This window comes from Acanthopagrus latus, chromosome 17, assembly GCF_904848185.1.
Source record: "Acanthopagrus latus isolate v.2019 chromosome 17, fAcaLat1.1, whole genome shotgun sequence".
NCBI lineage: Eukaryota > Metazoa > Chordata > Actinopteri > Spariformes > Sparidae > Acanthopagrus > Acanthopagrus latus.
The window spans coordinates 25,515,820-25,540,481 of NC_051055.1; the positions used below are offsets into that span (position 1 = coordinate 25,515,820).

General features: G+C 42.4%; 2 protein-coding genes across 6 annotated transcripts; both read left to right on the forward strand.

The window, feature by feature from the left end:
* Window positions 1-522: 522 nt before the first annotated feature.
* On the forward strand, window positions 523-14,811 carry dhx16 (DEAH (Asp-Glu-Ala-His) box polypeptide 16). The gene is made up of 20 exons (XM_037075165.1): window positions 523-817; window positions 1,908-2,110; window positions 2,275-2,513; window positions 3,035-3,206; window positions 3,292-3,348; window positions 3,470-3,724; window positions 3,826-4,059; window positions 4,433-4,624; window positions 5,003-5,113; window positions 5,279-5,394; window positions 5,603-5,813; window positions 6,211-6,309; window positions 6,750-6,902; window positions 7,354-7,494; window positions 8,652-8,814; window positions 8,945-9,063; window positions 9,769-9,999; window positions 10,848-11,009; window positions 13,141-13,314; window positions 14,026-14,811. Exons 2-20 carry the CDS (start codon window positions 1,913-1,915, stop codon window positions 14,152-14,154), a joined length of 3,156 nt encoding a protein of 1,051 aa, XP_036931060.1. The 5' UTR covers window positions 523-817; window positions 1,908-1,912; the 3' UTR covers window positions 14,155-14,811.
* A 2,570-nt stretch (window positions 14,812-17,381) lies between these two features.
* rnf183 (ring finger protein 183) lies at window positions 17,382-23,661 on the forward strand. 5 transcript variants are annotated; one of them, XM_037075825.1, is made up of 4 exons: window positions 17,382-17,540; window positions 18,168-22,344; window positions 22,581-22,644; window positions 23,407-23,661. In XM_037075825.1, exon 2 carries the CDS (start codon window positions 18,231-18,233, stop codon window positions 19,206-19,208), a length of 978 nt encoding a protein of 325 aa, XP_036931720.1. In that variant the 5' UTR covers window positions 17,382-17,540; window positions 18,168-18,230; the 3' UTR covers window positions 19,209-22,344; window positions 22,581-22,644; window positions 23,407-23,661. The 5 variants fall into 5 exon arrangements, with proteins under 5 accessions (XP_036931720.1, XP_036931722.1, XP_036931719.1 ...); XM_037075827.1 differs by having other exon boundaries at window positions 18,168-22,153; XM_037075824.1 differs by having other exon boundaries at window positions 18,168-19,965; window positions 21,695-22,644.
* The last annotated feature ends 1,001 nt before the right edge of the window (window positions 23,662-24,662 follow it).

Genomic DNA, 24,662 nt, shown 5'->3' on the forward strand with positions numbered 1-24,662 from the left:
TAGTGCCACTTTAAAGTAACATTATGTAACTTTTTTTACCTTTAAACAACAGTTTCATTTTAATGACACAGTGTCTTGTGATAGGGTGAATGATGTCACTTGACATCACTTGTTTCTGAGGTAGTATCATTCTTCCAATAATATAGGTATCAAATTCTCAGTTTGAATTTCTTCTCCAAAGCTACATAGTACCCCTGTAACATTACTTATAACAGTACTTATTATTTGCATGTGTAGATATTTTCCAGTACTTGATTAAATGGAGAATTTAAAATTGAGCGGCGTAGACCCCTTAAAATTGTATAAATGTTACAATAGCGTTGCTGTTTTTTGTGTGTGGTGATTCCATCCATCCATCCATCATCTGTACATATTCTATGTACGCCGCTTAATCCTCTGCAGGGTCGCGGGGTGTGGTGATTCCTAAATGATTAAATGATGATTGTTGTTGTTTTAAAGATGGCCGCCTGGGGGCAGGAGCGCTGCAGCCTCGTTCTGACGTAGCGCTGCTCTTCTTCGTCTGTTAATATGACATGACGTGTTTCCGCTCTCGTCCTCAGCGTGCCTTAAGCTAAGCTAAGTGGGCAAAATATGTATCGATTTTAACAGTTATTTCGTGTTTCTTGAAAAAAATAAAGGCACGGATGAATATTTTGACATGACTACGGAGGGGTTGACATATCCGTTAAGTGTCCTTACCGGAAACTTGTGAGCTAATAACTTATTTGTAGCTGGTGCTAGCTGAGTTAGCTAACTCACAGACCGCTACCTCTACCACAACAACAACGTTGTTGCTAACCCTAACCCTTGACAAGCGGTAAGTGAAGTTAATGAGGATATTTTGTCTCATAGAAAGAGTAGCAGCGCTTCTCATCACGAGATTTCAATTTAAAGTAACTATGACTGCATAAATTGCAGTTTGGTTCACTAGTGCGCTGTCATTTGAATGTGTTAACGCACAAACAGTGACACCAACACGGGAAGTCCATGAAATAAACTTGGTGGCTCACCTGTTCACGTCTCGCAGGCTAAAAAGTGAACTGTCAAACCAATGTTTACTCTTTCTTTAATAGAATGTAACGTGCAATCTTTAGTATAACCCTAGTCACATAAAATGCAGCGGACAAACTGAAATGATACAGATTCAGACATAAGGCAAAACCGACGGGATGAAGCTAAACAAACGCAGGACAAACTTAAACGCAGTGCCATAAAAAAACAACTGCTCTCCTATTGGGTTTAGCCCAGTGCACGACACCTTCATTAAGCAGTTAATTAGACTATTATTTTAACATGAGTGGTGTTCTGCTGAACTGCATTGTACTGAGAGGTTTTCCTAAGGACAACAAACAAGCAGCTACTTACAATATAGTGTAGTCCAGCACAACACCACCTTGTGATCTCAGTAATACAGGTCAGGTTAGTTATTGGTATGTGTGCCATACATTATCCAGTAATGTGATGTAAATAGCTTGTGAATGTTTTTTGTCATAAATTCCTATTTAATTTTGATTTATAAATGATAATGGTTCTTATTTATCACAACCTTTCAAAGTAATCATAGTTTCTTACATAGTAAAGGGCCAGGTAGATTATGCTGCTATAAAATGACACAAGGCGAATGAAAATCAAGAACAAGTTTTTAAAAAACCTTTGTAAAAAAAACCGACTTGAACAATAAAAAAATGTATCTAGTTTAACTATGTGTCAGCTGACTAATTGCTTCTATACAATTAGCTATGCTACTGTTATGTTGTTAGAAAACTTTGCAGCCATTTGATTCTTGCTGTATTGTTAATTTTTGGCTAAACTGTTGCACAAAGGGCAAATACCTTTTGGATGTTTCTTTACTGGATTTCTGGACTTCGCATAACCATATTCTTGATTTGTAACTGCTCCCTCAACAGGCACCATGGCCAGTCTAGAGCAGTGGGTGAACGACCGTCTCCATGACATCCTCGGGTTGAGTGACAGATATGTCTCCCAATTCATGATCGGCACTGCACGGAAAGCATCGAGTTCTCAGGACTTAGTGCATCGTCTCGAGCAGACGGGCACGATTGACATTGACCAAAATGTGATTGCCTTTGCAGAGGAGCTCTTTAATAAGGTACATTTTTCAAATTCTATCATCGCCCCTTTGTCAGGACTTGCCATGTCATATTTACAAGAACTTTAAATGCCTCACACAGTGCAGTAGTTGCTAGCCTTTTCATTATGTGAAGTTTTGGAGAGAATGAAACCTCTAAAAACCTTCCCCTTTGTGTGTTATAGATTCCTCGCAAGCAGGTTGTTGAGAAACCGGCGCGGGCGATGGAGCGGGAAGCCATTGAAATGGACAGGAGGAATCGGACGTACACATTATTGGAAGACAGCGAAAGTGATGAAGACACTGTGACGGAGAAGCAGAAAGGGAAAAAGAAAAGCAAAGACAAGGACAAAGGAAACAAGAGGAAGCACATCAGACAGAAGAAAGAGAGCGAGTCATCAAGTGAGGAAGAAGCACCTAAAAGGTAATCCAGATACCATGTACTGACTTTGTTATGCTTGTTTGTTTTTTTATTACTGTTCATTGATCAAATTTATTTTTAGGTTATTATCATTGCAAATGATCTTTTGTTTGGTGTTTTATTTAGCCCTTTATTACAGTTTTTGCTCTGTGGTTGGTCAAACAAAAAAATACAAAAAGAAAACCAAAATATGTAGATTAGGGTTCTTTCTATCATTGTTATACTTGAGGAAACTGTCAAAGAGAAAACACCAGATATCTGTTCTAAATCAAATAATTGTATTTTGTGTGACTTTCCATCATTTTGCTTTGGTTTTTCAGCTCCAAAACACTTCAAAAGTACCAATTCAAATTGGTGTGTGTGAAAAGATCAGATATGTTAATATGTGAAGTCCTGGTCTGAGTACTTAGCTCATAGCTTGTTAAAATGATTTTGACCATTCAGGAGTCTTTTCAATTGTGAATAAAAATGTTGAATGCTGTACCGAAGTTGTGGTTTAATGCCTTTGTTTCTTCAAACATCAGGGGTAATTCAGACCACAAGTCTGACAAGAAAGTTGAGGAGGAAGAGGAAGAGTGGGAGAAGGAAGAGCGAGAGCGACAGCAGGACATCGAAGAGAGGGACGCTTTTGCTGAGCGAGTGAAGCAGAAAGACAAAGACAAGACCCGTAACATAACCGAGAGGACTGACAAAAAGGTTTGTGATGAGGAAGTTACGACCCAGCTCATGCATCTTTATTAAGCAGGCAAACGTGTTCACCTGTTGTTTGTTTTTTCTGCAGGCTTATGAAGAAGCTCAGAAGAGACTGAAGTTGGCTGAAGATGATCAGAAGAATATGGTATCTGAGCAGGGTTTTTCTTTGTACTGAAAAAAAACATGTCAACTTTAAACAGAATATTTCATGGGGAATAAAGACAGCACATACCTTTCTGATCCTTTGGTATCTTCTCTCGTTCTAGCTGCCAGAGTTGAGGAAGCACTCTCGATGGGATTATCTAAAGAAGCGAGAGTCAGAGAAGTTGGAGGACCTGGAGGCAGAGATCCATGACGATGAGTACCTTTTCTCGATGGATGAGCTCACTGAGAGGGAGAAAAAGGAGTTGGAATACAAACGCACCCTTCGGGACCTGGCTAAAGATTACAAAAAGGCCGGTGCAAAGGAACAGGAGGAGAGGAAGAACAGGTACTACATGCCGGAAGAGAAGAGAAGCAAGGTAAGAACGACTGACGTTCCATACTAATAAGTAGTAAATTGTGCATAGGTTCAATTGTTCTCTCTCAACTCTTTCTCTCCGTCTCCCTCCACACTGACCAGGAGGTGCCCCAGAGGGACCTGGAGCTGGAGGAAACTCCCATGGAGCTGGGAGGAGAGCAAGGCCGCTGGGAGGAGGAGAGGCTGAAGACGGCCTCTCTCAGCTTCGGGGCCAAAAGGGAGCGAGAGCAAGGCATGAGGCGCGAGCAGGAGAAGTACGAGCTGATCCTGGAGGAGGATGAGATGATCGACTTTGTCAGCACCGCCATTACCATGAAGGGAACTCGGGCGGAAAAAGTGAGGTTTACTTTTTTTCTTTCTACTCCTTTGTGATTATTTGTGTCTCAATTTTCATTTTCATTTCCTGCTGATCAGAAAAAAAAATCCCACACACTGTCCTCTTAAAGTAACTGCTTTATTTTAGGTTATTGTTTACCTGATTATGGTCTGTGAATGGAGACATGGTTGTTAAGTTTTTTTCTGATTGCAATTGAAGAGAAGTGTGTGTGGTGATGATGATGAAAATTATTAAAACTGATGAAAACACTTTGATGGGGAGATAGACGATGATTTTACCCATCAATGTCCCTTTCAATTAATCCATACCACTGTGGACTAGACAATACCAGTGAGCTGAAGTGGCCTTTTCTTCTAATCCTGTTGTGTTCAGGATCAGGAGGCCCCAGCTCTGTCCCAGGCGGAGCTGAACAAAAAGTCCATGCAGGAGGTACGACGCAGCCTTCCCATCTTCCCCTACAGAGAGGACCTGCTGGCGGCCATCCAGGAGCACCAGATCCTTGTCATTGAGGGGGAGACCGGCTCCGGAAAGACCACCCAGATTCCACAGTACCTCTTAGAAGATGTGAGTGCCGAAGCTAATAACAGCATCACAAACTGACATATTCAACAATGTTATACTCATGAAACTGTGAGCTGTGTACATAAAAATCCACTGAAAAGCAGCAGATTTTTCCGCAAAAGATCAAGACTGCTGAGGAGTAGTAGAGGTTAAAAAGTAATCAGTTAGTTGAACCAGCTTTACATATTGCTGGATAATTTCTGCCTCAGATGTAATGGTTGTAGTTTGATCCATTTGACATCTTTAGCAGGTTTTATCAGTAAGTGTTTTGGATGTTGCTAATAAATTATCTGCTCCAGCTTTTCATGCAAAAATATAGGAATAAAATGGGCTAAGATGTTGTGAAATTGCATATTTTCAATTTGAAAAATGTCCTGTCAGGGCTACACTCAAGGCGGCATGAAGATCGGATGTACACAGCCTCGCAGAGTGGCAGCCATGTCAGTCGCAGCCAGAGTGGCACAGGAAATGAGTGTCAAGCTTGGGAATGAGGTGAGCTCAATTCACCTAAAGATCTGTACAGCAATCAATTAAACGTCATTGTGTTTTTCTGTCCTGCCGTTGTCTAAAAATATTTTTGATGACTATGTCTTTAAAACAATTTTAATGTGGTTAAAAATTCTTGAATCAGTGCTTTTATATTACTCCTTCTTCCAGGTGGGATACAGTATTCGTTTTGAGGACTGCACGTCAGAGAGAACTGTGCTCAAGTACATGACAGACGGCATGCTGCTCAGAGAGTTTCTCACAGAGCCCGACCTGGCCAGCTACAGGTAATGCAAACAAGAGAATGTGTGTTTTAAAAATGTATATTGTCATATTTTCAACACCCAGTTCCTCACGTCATTTCCCACAGTTCCTCTTTGCAGCTTAACATTTCTAATCAATACGTTCCTGTACATTTAGAGAACACCTGTAGGTTTTAATGTGTGTGTTGTGCTCAACTCTCTCCCCACACTCTCTGTTTCTCCCTCCCTTTAGTGTGGTCATCATAGATGAGGCCCACGAGCGAACGCTTCACACAGACATCTTGTTTGGTCTGATTAAGGATATCGCCAGGTTCAGACCGGACCTGAAGGTGCTGGTGGCCAGCGCCACTCTGGACACAGAACGTTTCTCCTGCTTCTTTGACGACGCGCCTGTCTTCAGGATCCCCGGCAGGAGGTTCCCTGTCGATATTTTCTACACAAAAGTAAGAACAAGCATGTTATTTGAGATCTTGTGAACATTACAGTTAATAAACAGTTGGTGAATTCTTTGGTTTATGCTTGCTGCTTGAAGGAAAAAGAGACAGTAATATAACACTGTGCTTTTTCTTACCAGGCTGCTTTAAAAGAAAACTAACTCCCAAAAAACGTCCTATTGTTTTCTCACTCATTTATGGAAGTTTTTAATTTATGAAACTAATTAACACTAAATGAAACCGATGTGTTTAAGGTTTTTTGTGGGCCTCCAACCTCCCATAGTATTTTAAAGAGAAAGACGTGTTATAAAGCTTATTTAAGTTTCTCAGGTTCAAATGAGAACTCTTTCCCCCCCAAAATCAAACTGTTCTGATGATGTCTGTACCTGTGTGTTGTGTTGACAAGGCTCCGGAGGCTGACTACCTGGAAGCTTGTGTGGTGTCGGTGCTGCAGATCCACGTCACCCAGCCTCCTGGAGACTGTCTGGTCTTCCTCACTGGACAGGTATCCTTTATATCCAGCAGGACGCTTTTATCAAGACGTTTTGGATGCAATTGTAACTAGAGATGGCGTTTTGTACGTGTGTGTGTAATATCTGCATATGCTGTGTCGATTTTTGGCGGAATAAGATCTATTTTAAGATCTATTAATACACCTCACACCGTAGCCCTTTATGTTGGTGACAGATACGGGTCCTTGTTTACCTCCTAAACGCCTTAAAGAAATGGCTGCAATTTTGTCTAAGGTTTCTTTCACTCCTGACCTGTTTGGTTCACTTCAGATCGTTTCTATATATTGTAACATTGATAAAAGTGGATGAAAGTGACCACAGTTACTTTGTTTACTCACTACCAGTACTGAAGGATATTGCTACCAAAGGGTGAATCCTTACTATGTGTCCTCGTGTGTTAGTGGACTCTGTAACCTCTTCGTGTGTCTTGCAGGAGGAGATCGAAGCGTGCTGCGAGATGCTCCAGGAGCGATGCAGGCGGCTCGGATCAAAGATAGCCGAGCTGCTGGTCCTCCCTATTTACGCCAACCTGCCATCAGACATGCAGGCGAAGATCTTCAACCCAACTCCCCCCGGAGCCCGTAAGGTGAGACGATGCCTTGTGTTTGTGGAGAAAACTAAGGAACCGATATTGTTTGATTACAGAAAATGGCCTGGATGTAGTCAGTCACTGCAGGATTAATATTTCAACTTGGCAAACACAAAATGGCCAGCCGGCGATGACAAAGAGTTTATTTGTTCAGGCCATATGAATAAAGCTCTCTGCTGTCTGTCTACAACATCAGAGCCATCTTTTCATATTTGCCTAGATTAAGTGTCCATGCTATTGTTTACCAATAGAGGCTGCTGCAGCACAATGAGCTGCGGTACAGACTTACTATACCAGTCTGGTCTGACGAAAGCCTCGTTTTGAGGGTTTTATCGCACCTTTGTTACTATTGTGTAACAGCTGGATTTAATCTTCATTCTTCTTTGTTTGAGTAGCACTAACTCACTTTATCTCTCGGCACCACGTGTTCTCTCCCTATCACTCGTAGGTGGTGGTGGCTACCAATATAGCAGAAACCTCACTGACCATAGATGGCATCATCTACGTCATTGACCCAGGCTTCTGCAAACAGAAGAGTTACAACGCCCGCACCGGCATGGAGTCACTCATCGTCACGCCCTGCTCACGGGTAACTGCTCACCGTTTTTCTTAATGTTTAACAAGTGGGAAGTCAGTGAGGGTACATTTTATGCAATAGTGTAGTGATTTCCAATCAAGCACTGGTGGTTCATCGGTGCAGTCACTGGTGCGGTTAAACCAGTGTTTTTCAACCCTGTTCCTCGGGGAACACTGTCCTGCATGTTTTAGATGTTTCCTGCAGGGTTGAAAAACACTGGGTTAAACTGTGTGTATGTGCATACATTTTTAAGCATTGCAAAATAGGCATTATGTTTTGCGGGTTGTCTGTCCTTTTCTTGTGAACACGCTTTCTTGGGAACACCTTGATGGAATTTATCAAATGTGACACAAGCGTTCACTCCGACTCAATCATGAACTGATTAGAATATGTGGATTTTCTGAAAAGAAATATCCTAATAGGTCAAATCAAATCGGTCTTCTCTGTGACATCATGATATTCTGTCAAAACACTCATCGTACTTAAACTGAATCATGTTAAAGTGTGTTTCTGGATGCTGGACGATTCTGTGCTTTCAGTGGCGAATGAGGAAGAGTTAACGATAAATGATACTCCGACTTCCCGTTTCCGTGAAGGAAGCATGAAGCTGTGCCACAGAAAGCTGAGAGAAACACTGAAACAAAGAGTTGTTGCTCCTCAGAGCGGTTGCTGTGACAGGACACGCCGTCTTATCTCGTCGCATTGTTGTAAACAAATTTGCTGTAGAAAAGTTGCATACCACATTCTTGCAAGTAGATGCAAGTTTCAACTCATCTAGTCCAATACTCTGTTGTAAACTCGCAAACTTCCCCCAAGAAGGCCTCAACGACCCGCTTTTAAAAGTATAGCTTCTCGCTCTTCCTGACATTCTCCAAAGGCCCCCTAGGTGGCGATACTGTCCCCGTTGAGACATGCTGCTTAAATTAAGAAGGGATGTTTCTCACTGGACTTGTATATCTCAAAATAGTTTTAACTTCATTCAGCCAAATATGAACTTTATACCGTTTATTAGATTCCTTCAAAGTCTGGACGGACATGGTTGTAAACAGGAACTTGACAGGTTGGCAGACATCCACGAGGTGTTAATTCAAAACCAGTTTCCGTATTGTATCCAAATGTTTTGCTGAATCATGCTGTGTATTTTTTATTTTTTATTTTTTTATGCTCAGGCTTCAGCTAACCAGAGGGCAGGCCGTGCTGGCAGAGTGGCTGCTGGGAAATGTTTCAGGCTTTACACAGCCTGGGCCTTTAAACACGAGATGGAAGAAACCACTGTCCCTGAGATTCAGAGGACCAACTTGGGAAATGTAGTCCTTCTGCTGAAGAGTTTAGGTGAGGGCTGGAAGCACTGAGGACTATTAACATAATGTCATTTCATACATTTAAGTTATGAAGTTGGAGCGCATTAGATGACTGTGTGATGGGTGTGACTGTCCAGTAAGATGGTACGTTTTCTTTGCAGGCATCAACGACCTGATTCACTTTGACTTCATGGACCCACCTCCTCATGAGACTCTGGTCTTGGCGCTGGAGCAGCTGTACGCCCTGGGAGCACTTAACCACCTGGGAGAGCTCACCAAGGTACAAAGTCATTTATCTTGTATTTGTCAAACCTTTTTAGGTAGGAATAACTTTTTTTTACATTTTACCTAATGGTCTCAAGATACAAATATTTAACATTTCTACATAAAAACGACAAGAACTTATTATCTCATTATCCCAAATGTTTCCATCAACGTTCAAACACAGAGAAATCAATGATTTAATTCAAGGTAACGTTGTGTTTCATTTGATCGCCGCTTGACATCACTTAAAGTCACAGAGTGAGGAAGCGAAGAGTAACTTTAAAACATATAAAACATTTTTGACTCATTACATCATGTGAATGATCATTTTATCACGCCATCAGTTCAGCAGAGTGTCGAAAGCAGACAGACAAGTTTTTGTTTTTCATTCTTAACTTTAATCTCAAATAACAGATATGCAACTTTTGCTTTGATTGCATAATCTATGCCTATCTTCACTCTGATCGCCTGCATATTTGGATGATGTACGGTGTGAACTTGGCGCTTGTGATGCTGTGTCATCATGGCTTCCTTGTGGGAGAGATGACTCATTGTGTTTCCAACTTTAAAATTTTATGTCCACACTAGTCTTGTGAATCAATTTCTTAAGGTTATTTTTTAGACTTCATCCTTGGTATGTCTATTCTACTTTGTTTAAAAAAGAAAAGGAATGAAGTCTTTCGCTGTTAAAACATCTTTGTCCTTGTTTTTCTGAGTTCAGCTGGGTCGCAGGATGGCTGAGCTACCGGTGGACCCGATGCTGAGCAAGATGATCCTGGCCTCCGAGCAATACAAGTGTTCGAATGAAGTGTTGACGATAGCGGCCATGCTGTCGGTGAACAACTCTATCTTCTACCGGCCCAAAGACAAGGTGGTGCACGCCGACAACGCCAGAATGAACTTTGTGGTGCCAGGGGGAGACCACCTGGTGCTGCTCAACGTCTACACACAGGTAAAAACATGGCTGGGTGGCAGCAGTTAGAACTGAAGATGTGTTCGAAATATCCAGAGTGAGAAGACCATTTCATTCATCATTCATCCATTTACCTACATGAGAAGGACAGAAAGTTAGAGGTTGAATCAACACCTCCGGCTCAGTCCCAAATAACCAAATTTTCAGGTTTTCTTTTGTCAGATATGCAAACATTTGGTGTATGCACAGCTATGTAACTTCCTCACTGTGTTCATAACCTCAGTGTGACTGCTTTAAACCTGCTCAACAGTCATAACCGGTAACTTACTTTCAAGATTATTACTCAAAAAACGACAGGATGGATATTCGATCAGTACAATGAAAAATGACTTGATAAACAAATATCATTTTCTGTACTTTGGTTTCTTATATAAACATATAAGATGCAAGTCCATCCTGTAGGGAACGTGAATGCACAATGTGTGTGATAGTTATCTGCATGTCTTTCAAAACCCCTGAAGTAAATCTGCTCTTGAGGCAAACAAACTGAAAAAAAAAAAAGTCCAGGTTCACCAAAGTCATTAGGATTCATCCTTTACGAACCTTGAATGAGTGTTCATAATTAGCTGGGCCAAGAAGACCAATGCCAGGATTATTAGCATAGCAGGAAGGAAACGTAAGAGGACAGACTGAAAGATGAGCACAATTTTGTTCAGCAGAAATAGGTTACAGACTCGGAATCCCTTTTTCTTGCGACCCTGTGTTGGGTCCAGAACCTGCAAAGTCCCACAGATGTGGCCTGTTAATCTTCCACAGCCCTGAGATATTCATACGTAGAGCCCAGGTGTTGTTCTTATGGCTGTTGTGATGGCTTTTTTTCCCCTCAGTGGGTGGAGAGTGGTTACTCCACACAGTGGTGCTATGAGAACTTCATCCAGTTCCGCTCCATGAGAAGAGCCCGGGATGTCAGGGACCAGCTGGAGGGTCTGATGGATCGTATTGAGGTGGAGGTGGTCAGCAGCAATGGAGACAACTTGCCCATTCGTAAGGTCAGTGGTTCAGAGAAAGATGCAAGAACATGCAAGATTATTTACACCATTCATACCCCATTGGCACCATTCAGACACAAAGCATTGCAAAACACCTTAAAGAGACATAGAAGTGCGTTACAAATAACACATTAATAGGGAGGATAAATGATAAATTATGAGTGTATGTTTGTAGCATGTTATGTAGATGCAGACAGTGGTGAGTTGGGCTATCACTGTAAAAGTCTGGAAATAGCTGACAGGTCATAGCAAACACAGTCGTATCACATTATATTATATAACAATTATATCACAGTATATTCCTCAGAACATGTCAAATTCTTTTTTTATGGCTATTGACAGTGTTTTCTGATTCACTGAGAGGGATAAAAAGAGACATAGAAGAGTCTCTCTGTAAAAATGTTTGGCTCCAATATGTCAGCCAAGCGAGACAAGAAGATGGAACCTGGCTCCATCAGTGTTTTGATTTCTACATGTCTCCATGGAGGGAGGTGAAAGGTCATCCTCAGAAGTGGACCCTGTTTTTGGTCAAGAACAGTTTAGGTGGTCAGATACTTTGTCCTCCATGGAGGTGACCAAAGTAAAATGATAATAGCAATAATCCTGGGCCTTAAAAAATTATAATATAGCTCTGCAAATTGAAATTACATAATGCGACAGAAATCATCACTGAACTGAGGCTGTGTGAATAACTTTCTCATATCAGGGTGTGTGTGTGTCTTGAACAAATCACAATAAAGCACTTGAGATAACCAAGGGCGTTTGTTTTATTAGTCTGGTAACACCTTTTTTCATCACAGGCTGTCTTTGCCTGTGTCAGTCAGAATCCTGCCACCAAATAGGGAAAATGAATCACAAAACCTTTTTCATTCCAGGTGAATGACTAATTGAACAGTTATAGAGCTGATATAATTAATACCATCAAATATCTAATCTAATATAAAGAGTGCACTGGTGTCTCCACACGGCCTAACATACGGAAAATGAATTAGTCATTTGAAATGTTGATTCAGTGTAAAGTAAAATGAGCCCCTGCATGATGAGCGCGTGTGACAGATGTTATCTGTCAGCTGCGTTTCAGTGTCATGTTGTCCCTTTGAGCATTAGTTTTTGTGAACACACCCAGCACCACCTGGCCCACATTACAGCAGGCGTGGACAGTTTGTGTGCATCTGTGAAAACAAGATTGGAAAAGTAGGTCTGAAAGTTGTGTTTGGATGGCATCTGTTAGCAAATCCCACACGAAACCCACCTACAGATGTGCAGAGTGAGACACTGATTCCTCACAGCGCCACATTCAAGTACAGTACGATATATGGTTTCTGCAGTAGCTTCTACATGACTGTGACAATACGCTGCAGTCACAGCACATTAGACTGCAATTCTTCTTTGATTCAAAACATCATACTCATTCGACCTGCGGCAGCTCCATATTTTCAGCTTTTTAAAATAAATAATTCTCTAGAATTTTGGACCCATTCATTGGTATAATTGTTTTTTTTTATTCCCCACATACATCTCTTGCTTTTTCACACATTCTTACTATCATATTGCTCTTTATAGTGCTTGGCAAAGCAGTTTATTGAATCACTTGAATCACTCTGACTGCTCAGTTTGGTTTGCCAACTGTTCAGCTGACAGCAGTTTCTGATAAGGGTGTGAGGTGAGAATTTAGTTGGATCAACATATTGTTTGATAACTGTAAGCTGAAGTCTGACTTTACTGTGTAAAGCATGTATATTTCTGCAGCATATATTTTAGACATTAAAGTTGTTAAACTGTAAAATATCCCTCCACTGCTCACCAGTGTTTGATAGGCACATTTGAGACATCATGCAGAAGATGTGTGTATATTGATGGTGGAAATTTTAAAATATTAGCATCTAAAACAGCCTCAAGAATGTAGTTTTGTGCACCATTCCCTCTCAGTGAAAGTATCTGAGTGCTCAGCTTAACGGAGTAAAGATCAGAAAGTGATGCAGTTAAGTTCGTTCACCCCCACAAAAAGATTTGCATGTGTTCTTCCAATCTAAACATTCCCAATGTACCATACATATCATACTGCTGTGGTCGACCTTCCTACCCAGCATGGTGATAATCCAGCTCTCCCTCCATCTTTTTCCTCTCCCAGGCGGTGACGGCAGGATATTTCTATCACACGGCGCGACTGAGCAAAGGCGGCTACAAGACCGTGAAGCACCAGCAGACGGTCTACGTCCACCCCAACAGCTGTCTGTTCGAGGAGCAGCCCCGCTGGCTCATCTACCACGAGCTGGTCTTCACCACCAAGGAGTTCATGAGACAGGTCGGCCTGCTCAGAGTGTGATACTGTCTGCTTTAGGGCTGGTTTAGGGTCTATAATGAACAACTGGTAGATTTTCCTTTTTGGCGAGTAAAGCTCTAAACACTTTCTGCCACACTGACTTATAAATGTTGGAAAATTATTATGTTTATCTTTGTGCACTGCTGCTGTCCTCTGTCTCTGTCACAGTGGACAAGGACTTCACGGTGCGTTCATGTGCACCTTGAATGCACCATGTAAACTCAGAAGCCTTTACATGGAAATGTGTCTATTTTGATTTGATTTTCATTTGTTGAAATTCATAGGTCTTCATCTGCCATTGCCTTCTTGTTCTTTCAAGTTATTTTGATAATTGGATGCTTTGAACATGATATTCAGTTTATTTCTCTGTAGGAAGATTTTAACCATTTTTAATCTCTGAAACTATTTAATTTAGTTCTTGGTTTAAAAATTCACATTTTTGTACAATTTACAATATAATATAAATTTTCACTGTTGATTTGCCAACGTGGAGGACAATCATTAAACACAGAAAAGGCTCAAATGTAAATAACACAACACAGCCACTCCTTTTCATTGAGTCCACAGTCCTGTGTCAGAGCTTCTGGGAATGAGACGGCACACTGATGAGGAAGTGTGTCAATTATTCATGTAAGACATTTAACAACATCCCTGCCCGTATAAACACAGTGATCTATATCTTTATCTTCCCAGGTGATCGAGATAGAGAGCGGCTGGCTGCTTGAAGTGGCACCGCACTACTACAAGAGCAAAGAGCTGGAGGACAGCAGCAGCAAGAAGATGCCCCGCAAGCAGGGCAAAACAAAAGAGGAGCTGGGCTGACAAGGACACCGAGGCTCAGGGGACAGATGGAAAAAAATAAACACTCCCTTCCTCTCAGTGAAAGTAGAAAAATCCATAAAGATATAGAGGAACAGTGTTGGAAAAGTAGTTGTTTGGTAAATAAACAGCTACATGGTTCCAGCCTGTCTTCACATGTGAAACTGTTATCTGCTGTAGCTACGTGCTCTCACAGTATCGCCATTCGGAATATCAAATTTATTTGGCTACACATAGTAGCCTGAGCAGAGACACGTGCCGCCAGAGGGATGGGTCCAGAAAGAAATAGGCCACAAACTGACAGACTGGTTTAATCATAAACCAGCTGGGCAACAACCAGGAAACTTTAATGAACTTGGATGAGAGTTTCCTGCATTAACGGCAGCGTTACTGACTCACTGGGTGGGTTTTGCAGCTTATTCATGCTCAAACTGTTGGTTCAGTTTGTTCAGGTGCTTTTTGTTGACGTTCCTTCAATAAAGAGGCTCTGTCAAACTCTGAAAGGAGTGCACTGTTCTGTGTGCAAATGGACAATTAGGTGGAGGAGTCTCCACCAAACTGAAGAGACTAATTCACAAATGATGTTATTCCCTCTCCTGCGAGGCTCCTTCCTTATCTTGATTGTTTTCATTTTTCTACGTCAATAAAGTTTTACAATCACTTGTTGTTGCAAGTTGTTTTCCAGCTCAGTGATTAGTCATCAGATTTGTATTTACTACTCATTGGGATCATGATCATCGTCCTGGTTTAAATTGCACCAGGAAGTTCAGCTTTATTCATTCAGCAAGTTATATTCAGACGCCATATTTGAATAGCCACCGATCATCATGTCGGGCTCAGTGACCATAAAGATGCTGTGTGAGTTTGGGATAAAGTTTCCTTTAGAAGTGCTCTACAAAAAAAAAAAAAAAAAAAATCACCTATGATGCATAAAAACCATCCATTTCTAACATTTTTAAGGTCTTTGTTTCCAGTACATATTTTTCCTCAAACCTGACGATTTACCTTGATTGTTTTGGTGTGAGTTGTTGAGTTTCTGTGATATCCGCCTCATACGTCTACCCTCTCTTGATTATCTAATGCTCAGCTCTTCCCGACCAGGACCCACAAGATAATCCACACACCTCGTTGGGAACAGTTTCATGGGGGGACTATCTTATTTCCATATCGGCAGAGAAGGGCGGGTGTAGATTCACATAGACGAGAGAGCTAACTTAGCCAAATACTCAATGAGTAGTTGTGGCCTGCACTTCCTTCTAATTAAGTGAATTTTTGGTGAAAGAAAATGGTTGCGTCATCTCGTACTTTCTGGGTTAACCAGTCTTTCTGTTGATGGCAGAGTCAGCACAATTAAAGGAGCAATTTGTGACAGTTTTAGTGAAGATGGCTGTAAATCACCTCTGTACTTTGCTTAATGCCGTCGGTCTTGGAGGCCGTCTTCATTCTTTCATCAGGCGGCCCTGTCACTTGCAGTGATTCTCCCTGTAATCAGCAGTCCCGGTTCAGAGCTTAGAGTAGCTAGCCACAGGCAAGGACTGCTAGCAAAGAACAGCAGCTGTCTGCTACACCGGTGATGTGCTGCCCCACATGTTTTTGGAGCTACCTTCGAATTCTGGCTATATTCTACAAATTGCACTTTCAGAGGCAGAGGTCCATCCTCTGGACAAAATAAGCAGCAACAGGCACAAGGAATTGCAAAGGGGTTTTCATTTTTGGTATTCAAGTTCCTTTTTTCAGTAGGGAACACTGTAAAGATGAAATAAGATAAACCTTTATTAGCCCTAGAACAGGGAAACTTAAGATATGATAAGATCGACTTCTCTCAGAGGGGAAATTCACTTGTTATAACAATTTAAGAGTTGAGAGCAGAGAGAGAGTCAGGGAATGAAAGAAAGACACACCATTTAAAATGGAACAAAGCAAGAAAAAAATAGAATAATATGAAAACAAATAAATACTTTCACTTTTAAATATGCCCAAGGAGGATAATTGCACATGACTGTAGTTGTAATATACACAGGGTGTGTAGCAATGTGCTTCAAAGGGCATAGTAATATAAAAATAAATAATATCACCTGGATACAAGCAGATTACACAGGATACAACCATGAATCGTACAGGGTGGCTGCACAGCATCAATATGACATATGTAAAATATTTATAAACCTTAGATAAGTAGAGCAAAGCAGCAGTGTTGTTGAGGTGATGTATGGTGACAGAGAGACATTAGCATGTCGCATTTTTCGCACTTTGAGCACCACAAGTCTAGTTCCATTATATGTTGGAGGGGGCAGACATCTCTACAGCCTCACACCATGTAGATCTAGATTAATAAATAGCATGACTACATGTAGGAAGGGTTAATGTCTATTTTGGGGGTTTTGGTTAAACTGTCCCTCTAACCTTTAACTCATAACCTAATGCAAAATACATTGCGCCACATGCATATCGCACATGAATGTTGACACTGGGACCCTCAGGGGCCCTCAAACAGCAGCATGTGTTTGTTACATAAAGAGTGACGCATCAGTTCACTTCAAGAAGAACTGTTTGCCCGACCGAACACCGGCCTTTCTGTTTAATATAAAATATTTAACCCAGCTCAGGCCTGAACATGCACTACCATGAGCTGTCAGGGTGTATTCTCATACACTGTGAGTGTTTAGAAGAACAGGGAGTGACCAGGAGTGAAAGACGGTTGATTGATGGTTCGCTGTTCTTGTTTGGGTGGTAAACTCACCACAGTGACATCAGAGCAGTGGAGGTATGACAGGCATGAGGCGCTGATACCTGCCCTGTTGACAGCACTGTACCCTCATCTTATTGTGCAGCGACAGTGGAATTTCACCCACAGTCACTCTTGTTTATCTCGATTCACATGATTCGTATCAAACACAGAGCGAAAAAATGTATTCATGTGCTTCCTCCACCATGTGACCCCTCACACCACTGGCACCAAATCTGACATCCAACAGCAAAAGGTGAGACGTTTGAGTTTTAATCCCAAGACAGTTCAGCTGCAGTGATGGGCAGAGCTGCCCCTGTGATACCAGTATGATCTGATCTCACGAGGGTGATCTGAGTGAATGACCTGACCATCTGCATATTCCACAGACAGACAGTTAAAAAACACTGTCTCACTGCAGCTGGTCCGACTGGTCTGACTAGAAAAGAGAAAAAGGGAGGGCAGGAGGCAGCGAGGAGGAGGGTTCAGAGGAGGCAGTGCTGTGTGACAATTAGAAAACAAGATATAAGAGGAAAGAAACCAACAGAGGAGGAAGAACACAGGGAATACAGACACAGCAAAAGACTTCAGGAGTTTTTTTTTTTTTTTTTCCGGTAATGAAGTTTGGTGACAGCTTGACTCTGACATTCATCTACCTCAGCAGGTCAGTGGTCGTACAAAACTTCCTGCTCTCTCTCGCTTTAGCTCGCAAACTCACAGCTTCTCTTGTTGTTAAAGCCTCGTAACCCTAAATTCACAAACGCTTCAACGCAGCTTCAGCTTGTTGCAAGTGTCAAGATGCGTTTTACTTCAATGTGAAGGAAACCAGATCCCAGAACCTAGAATCTTGACCTTCCATCTGCTGCAAACTTCAGGTTAATGACTGACTACGTGAGACGAGGGGGGGGCGTGTGAAGGAATGTCTGCGATGACGTTTCAAAACAGTGGAGCTGTCACACACCTGTGCCACCCTTGGTTTAGATTTTCTCAACAGGTTTCAACCGAGACAGCAGGCACAAAAAAAAAACTATTTTGAGGCTCCTCCAGTGTTTGCTGATTGACTCTGTGCAGGAAAGCCCACTAAACAAATACAGCAAGCGTGCTTAGGAAAAGAAAAAAAAGAAAAGCATTTTAACACAACTGGGATGTGAGATAGCAGAAAATTAGGTTGCAATTGTGTCATCACGAAGCAGCGACGATGACTGTGCAGGTGAATTCCTTCAGTCTGTTTCCTGCTCTGTCAGTTGCCGGGGGCCGCTAAACTCATCCAAAGTTTAATTTCTTTTCACAGCTCCTGTTGGAAAACTGAGTCAGACTCCAGCCAGCTCTCTACCTCCCACATCAGCCCTCCAGCATGAGCGACGACGGGGAGAGAGGCAGGTCCGAACGAAGCCGGGGCCAAAGCAACGGTTCCAGGCCGGCCCCCAACGTCAAACCCAAACTCAACCAGAGAGAAAAGAGCAGCAAGGAGGACCAGTGGAAGAACCAGAAGCCTGCAAAAGTGAGGAGATCGAGGAGCACCGACTCTGAGAGGGGGGACAGAGGCAGGAGGAGAGAACGGGACCGGTACCAGGGGGAGAGGAGGCAGAGAGGGAGGAGTGAGGAGGCCCGGAGACGAGACAGGAAAGAGGGAGAGAGCGTCCCGAGGAAGCCCCCCGCAGACGATGTGGAGGACACTGAGTGCGCTGTGTGCTTCTGTTCATACGACAATGTCTTCAGGACCCCCAAGCTGCTGGCGTGCGGGCACACCTTCTGCCTGGAGTGCCTCGCTCGCATCAACGTGACCTCCCCCGAGCTCAAGACCCTGACATGCCCCGTGTGTCGGGAGGTGACTGAGCTCCCCCACGGCCGGGACCTGCCCCGCCTGGGCAACAACGAGGACATCATCGGCAAACTCCCAGCAAACATGCAGAGGGCTCTGTCCATCCGCTTCAAGCGCAGTAAGGGCAAACTGCTCCTGAAGAACCCCCCTCCGAACAGCCCGACCAAACCCTCTATCCTCACCCTGCCTAAGAAGAACCAGGAGGGCCAGGGGACGGCAGGTGGGGACCTCAACCTGGGAGCGATGGAGGAGGGATTTACCCCGACCACAGTGGTGGACGTAGGCCGGCCTCCGAACAGGGTCAGAGGTCGCCTGCGCAGGTTGTTCCGCTCGGACCAGTGCTACTACACCGTGGTGGGGTCCATCATCACCATCACTGTGGCTCTCATGCTGGTGGGGATCCTGGCCTTTGTGATCATACCAAATGTTGTTCACCGCAGGCCTGTTCCTCAGGGGAACCAGACATTACAGACCCCCCCAGGATCCCCAGGACCCATTGATAGACCCTGATGGGGCAGGAGACAAGAGGAAGTAACACACTGAACTGAACCTTTCGCCTACTTTTCCCTTTTGGCGAGTAACACTGAAGGTAGAGACTAAACACTGCGACTCGTTCAAGCTGATTCACATACAGCGAGGTGGAGAAATGAAGGAAAACAAGGACAGCAGCATTTTTTTAACAAACAAAGGACAGACAGGCTCTGAGTTGCACATGAAGGAAACAGGAGAAACTTGCATCTTATTTTTTTTTTTTTAATTTTTGTTTCCTGAACAGGTTTGCAATCACTGTGAAAAGCCAGAAACACTGTCCACTACGACTAATAAGCTGTAAATGTTGAAATGAACGAAGCTCTGTGATGAAAAGAACTGAGAATCGTTTGACTGCTTCAGGCTCAGCTCTTACAAATTGTGTATATAGACCAACTCACTGTACAAAGCAACAGATGAGTTGTATACTTGTAAATATTTTCTTTTCACTCACAAGAACTGACTTTATGATCTATGATATCAAAATAAAGCACTTTTTGGGGCATTGAAACGTATTCCTAAGTGTTTCCTAAATCGATCACCTGGATTTTTACAACATTTATGATTTTTTTACAATGGCCGGATCGCTTTCAGAGCTCCTGTTGACACCACGGGCAGGACTTCCTACTCATGTTTTATGATGCGTGTCCTCATCAAAACAGATTTGTTGCCTATAACCTGAAGGGACCTGCATGCTTCTTTAGACACCTGATACCCTCTAGTGGTGTAAATAGACCAGGTAACAGCGTGAACTTTTCCTCTGCTGTGCCTCTCAGCTCTTTAGGCTGACAAACCTGTTTGACAACACAAGTGTTATCTCTCTCTCTCTCTCTCTCTCTTTTTTTTTCATCCCTCTCAGGAAGTTCAGCTATCAGGTTTTACAAAGAGCTCAGATAAGATTGGTTATATCACAACTTCCAGCTGTTTGTTGTGGTTTAGACTAAACATTAACTCACTGAAGTCCCCAGCAAACCACAGGGAACACAAGTCTTTTCTCTGTCTTTTAGCCTTAATGCTAAATCTGAGTGTTCAGCAGCTGCCTTTGCACATAAAGGAGAGTTATAAATAACATACATGTTGTAGTGAGGTGAGGAAAGGTGATGTGCTTATTGAAACAACTACTGCAAAACAATAATTTGCTTGCAACAGTGATTTTAAAGGTGCATTATGTGAAAATTGGCCACCTGTTGAATTCACTCTCAAAACTATGACAAAGCCTGTCAGCAGAGTGACAGCTAACTGCTGCTAACTGTATTCTGTTACATCCATGTTTGTAGCAGCTGTTAGCTTGCTAGCTCAGTTAGCTGTGCAGCTAGTTGGACATCTGGGAAAGTGTTGGTGTTTATTCCACCAGCACAGGAGCTTTGGACTGATGGGAGAAAAGAGGTTTTCAGGCCTGAAGCTAGCTGGTTAGCATGCTAAGTTCTGTATACATTACCTCTGCTACACAAAGTAAAGTCACACCTGTTAACTCTTCACATCTTGTTAATTATTATAGTTAATTATTGAATGTTTTAAACCAAAATTCTTTCATTTTACACATGTGAATATTTTAATTACATGCACAATTTCCATCTAATTCTATTACATTTGAGTTGAGGAGTTTTTCTGTCATGTTGAGTCAATGTGAATAATCTAAATGGCCTGGAGCCAGAATAAGCAGTCTGAAATGCATTCATTTTATGTAAAATTATTCAAAAACATAACGTTAATGTAGAAGTTCCCCTTACTTTTACATATCATGATGCAAGAAACACTTAATGTTTATACAGAAGTCCGCCTTGATTTGGTAATCCGACTATCATCATTATCAGACTTTGCATCCATTCAGTAAACGTATGAAATAAAACCTTAACACATTTGAATGTTCCCCTGAAATAATGTGAGGGAAAGTGACTAAGTAAGTTACTCAAATACAAGTAGTGAGTATAAAGAACACTTGTACTCAGTATTGTATAATGTGGGCAAGAGTCACTTGAGTAAAAGTAAAGATTTTGTGTTAAGATATAACTTAAAGTGAAAGTCATCTTGAGTCTTGAGTAAAAGTCTTAAAATATCTGATATCAAATGTACTCAAGCATCAAAAGTACAAGTAGAAGTAAAATCAAACATATATTTTAATGCATGTACTGTATATATGATATACTATATATATTCTGATATGTTTTAATGTTGAACTATGGATTCAATGCAGCATTCAGTTTGCAAAATCAGCAGTAACTAATGAATGTAATGGAGTAAATGGACAATATTTGCCTTCAAAAGGTGGTGAAGTGGAAGTATACAGTTGCAGAAAATGGAAATACAGAAGTTCAAGTACCTCAAATTGTTGCTAAATACAGTATTTGGATAAATGTACTTGGTTACATTCCATCCCTGCTTTGACTTTCGGTACTTGAGTACATTTTGCTGGTTATACTTCTGTATCTGAACACAGGAGTTTAACTTTTTCCACTATTGCCTTGTAGACACACCCACATGACCCCCCTCCTGTGGTATCGAGGCAAATATGGTCGCAGGGACCACAGCAGAGACCCCCTCCTCCTCCTCCTCCTCCTCCTGTGCACCCCTTCTTACGCAAATTTTCCTTCGTGCGTTATGTGACCGCCTGTTGTGGAGGCCGAACATCAGGGAGCTGTCAGGAGCAGCTCGGCAGACAGAGACGCTCTCTTGCGGATAGTTATCGACCACCATGGCTTCCACTCCCTCCGCCTCTGCCCTGTCTGCTGTTCTCCGGTGTCGGGGGAAAATCTGGACTAGGAATCCGCCGACCAAGCGGCCTGCCACCTCGGTGTACAGCCTGGGACTGTCCGGAGGGGCGGTGCGCGACCCGCCAGCTGAGCGCACCCGGTCCAACCAGGCGTCCGCGTGGGAGGCTTTCCTCCGAGGGGAGCGTGTTGCTGTGGGGAGAAGACTCGCTGTGACGTGTGAGTCGACCCGGCATGATAAAGATCCGAGAGGAAAAGACGCCAGAGAAATTAATAAATTATGTCACGCAAAACTTTCGCAATCCCCGGGCGACGCGCACTCTGGTGTCCAAAACGCGCTGGTGCGTCAGCTGGCACGCAGACTGACATCTAACCTGCCTGGAATAAACAAATGCTCCCGAATTATTCAGGTGATTAGAAGTGAAACGTATGCTGCACACATCTGTAAAATAGTATGCGTTCAGGAAATCAGTGAATTCCCAGCTGGAGTTTTGAAAGTGTCCGTGACGTCCCCGCGTTTGATGCAAAACACAGCGCAGATTCCGTCTTTCGTGTTGAGCGGCTGGTCGACGCTGAAGAGCACCTGTTTGTGTTTGACTGCTCTGGTGTCAGAGTTTATGTTTCTGAAGCTGGCGGTGTTGTGCAGGTCCGACAGCAGCCCTGGTGACAGACAGCAGGATGGAGACAGCCTCAGAGACGACATCCTGCAGGTGAGACCTACTTTAATACTTTCACAATGAGGAGACATCAGTGGTGTTAGTCAGGGCCGCAGCCAGGACTTTGGAAAAACTGAGGTCATGGCCCAAAAAACCCCAACCTCCATCGATCCACCCTGAACAGTTTAAGGATTATAGTAAAAATCTGAACATTTCTCTGATTTTGACAAGCAAGGAAATAATATCAGTTTCAACAAACAGATGAAAACTGGACTCAGATTCCAACAGAAGAAGAAGAGAAAGAACAAATATGGCTAATTTAACTTTAATTTATTGAACTTATTTCTTAGCTACAAAAGTTTATAATATCTTATAATAACCATCGTTACTAATAAGATTTAGTTCAATAATTTTAGTGCTAAGAGGAAAATGGTTTATAAAACATTTACTATTGCAACTCTCTAACTTGTCTTAATAATGTTTTTAAAGGAAATACACGGTATTTATTAACCATTTCCAAAATATCATGAGCATCAGTTGCAACTTTCTGATAAACATTTGTTAATGAGTAGTTTAAAAAACAATGAATTGCTTGTTAACAGTGAACTAGAGTTTAACTAACTATGAATTTGCAATTTATTTATTGTTGTTTATTTTAAAGATGACCGATATGATAAAGCATTAAACCAAATATGTTCACACATGCATTAAGATCTCAAAGACCCAGAGAAACATCGAGGACGTGACCTCAGTGTCCTCGACAGCTGCGGCCCTGATGTTACTAAATTAAATCATGTTATATTCGTCCTCTTTCAGGTAAATGGACAAATCCACAGTCCCACTGTCCTCATCTCCACCAGGGACGACTCCGGCTCCGGACAAACAGTCACGGAGGACAGACCTGACTGAAACTGACCACAGAGCAACAAAGAGATACGCTCTGTGACCCCTTATTTATTGACTTTTACTCTTGATTTCACAACACACAGCCTACATTTGGACTATGGACTTTTGCCGTAGAACTCAAGAAAAAGTGAGCAACACTGTAACAATAAATACATTTAACCAACACGTCTTGTTTGTAGTCCCACATTTTACTGGATGTGTTCAAGGCCTCGTGTGGTCAGTTAAATAATGGATGAACATGTTATCTTTAAGCCTGCAATGTTAAAAAAAAAATGCCTCCAGTGCTGTCACTCAATGGCTAAATTGCATTGTGGGTAATATGAGCAACATGTTTTAGAAAGGAAGAACAATGCACCATATAAAAAGGGGGGAATATCTCTGGTTCTCCATCCATACATCACCTGTAACCTCTGAACCTGTGCAGGGAGTCGATCCCAGCCGACGCCGGGGAAGCGGCTGTAGCTCAGGAGGTAAAGTGGGTCGTCAAATCCAAGTTGCCACAGGGACAAACAACCCTTCACACACAGATTCACATGCATGTTTTTGGATCGCGGGCAGAGTGCACGGAGAGAACATGCAAACTCCACACAGAAATTCCCCAACCGGGTCTCAAGCCCACAACCTTCTGGCTGTGAGGCAGTAGCGCTAACTGGCATCCCACAATGCAACTTATCCACTGAGTGACATCACTGGAGGCAATATCTCAGATCACATGGAGCTTCCTCTGGAGCCACAGAAGGCTTTATACTACTTCTCTGTTTATAGCCTTACATCAGTGACAAAAGGAGTCATTAACCTTTAATTCACGTGTATCAACAGCCTCAGTGAGTTATGGAATAATGTGCTCTAAGTTAAATGTTAAAAAGGAAGTCAATCAGACATGTTTTCACTTTTTCTGTAGAATGCTGTAAATAAGCAATTTCCCAAAATGTCTACTTTTTCCTTTAAAGTTGCACTTTCAGTGAATGTGGCCTAGTTGCCGTCGACCACTGCTGCTGATACACCCTGAAGATATTTAAAACATGCACAAACAGCACCACTGAGCTCTTTCCCCATGAGTCACTGTTACATGTTTGTTTGTTTGGCATCAGGAAGGGTAGACAGAAGCAAAGGCATATTCCTCCATTTGACGATTCTCATCCCTTGAGATAGATGCAAGAAACATC

Bases quoted from the DNA above. Each gene is read 5' to 3' on its own strand.
- dhx16 (XM_037075165.1), top strand. From the start codon at position 1,913: ATGGCCAGTCTAGAGCAGTGGGTGAACGACCGTCTCCATGACATCCTC. The intron at 10,000-10,847 runs GTAAAAACATGG...TTTTCCCCTCAG, and splicing joins TGCTCAACGTCTACACACAG to TGGGTGGAGAGTGGTTACTC. The intron at 11,010-13,140 runs GTCAGTGGTTCA...TTCCTCTCCCAG, and splicing joins ACAACTTGCCCATTCGTAAG to GCGGTGACGGCAGGATATTT.
- rnf183 (XM_037075823.1), top strand. From the start codon at position 18,231: ATGAGCGACGACGGGGAGAGAGGCAGGTCCGAACGAAGCCGGGGCCAA.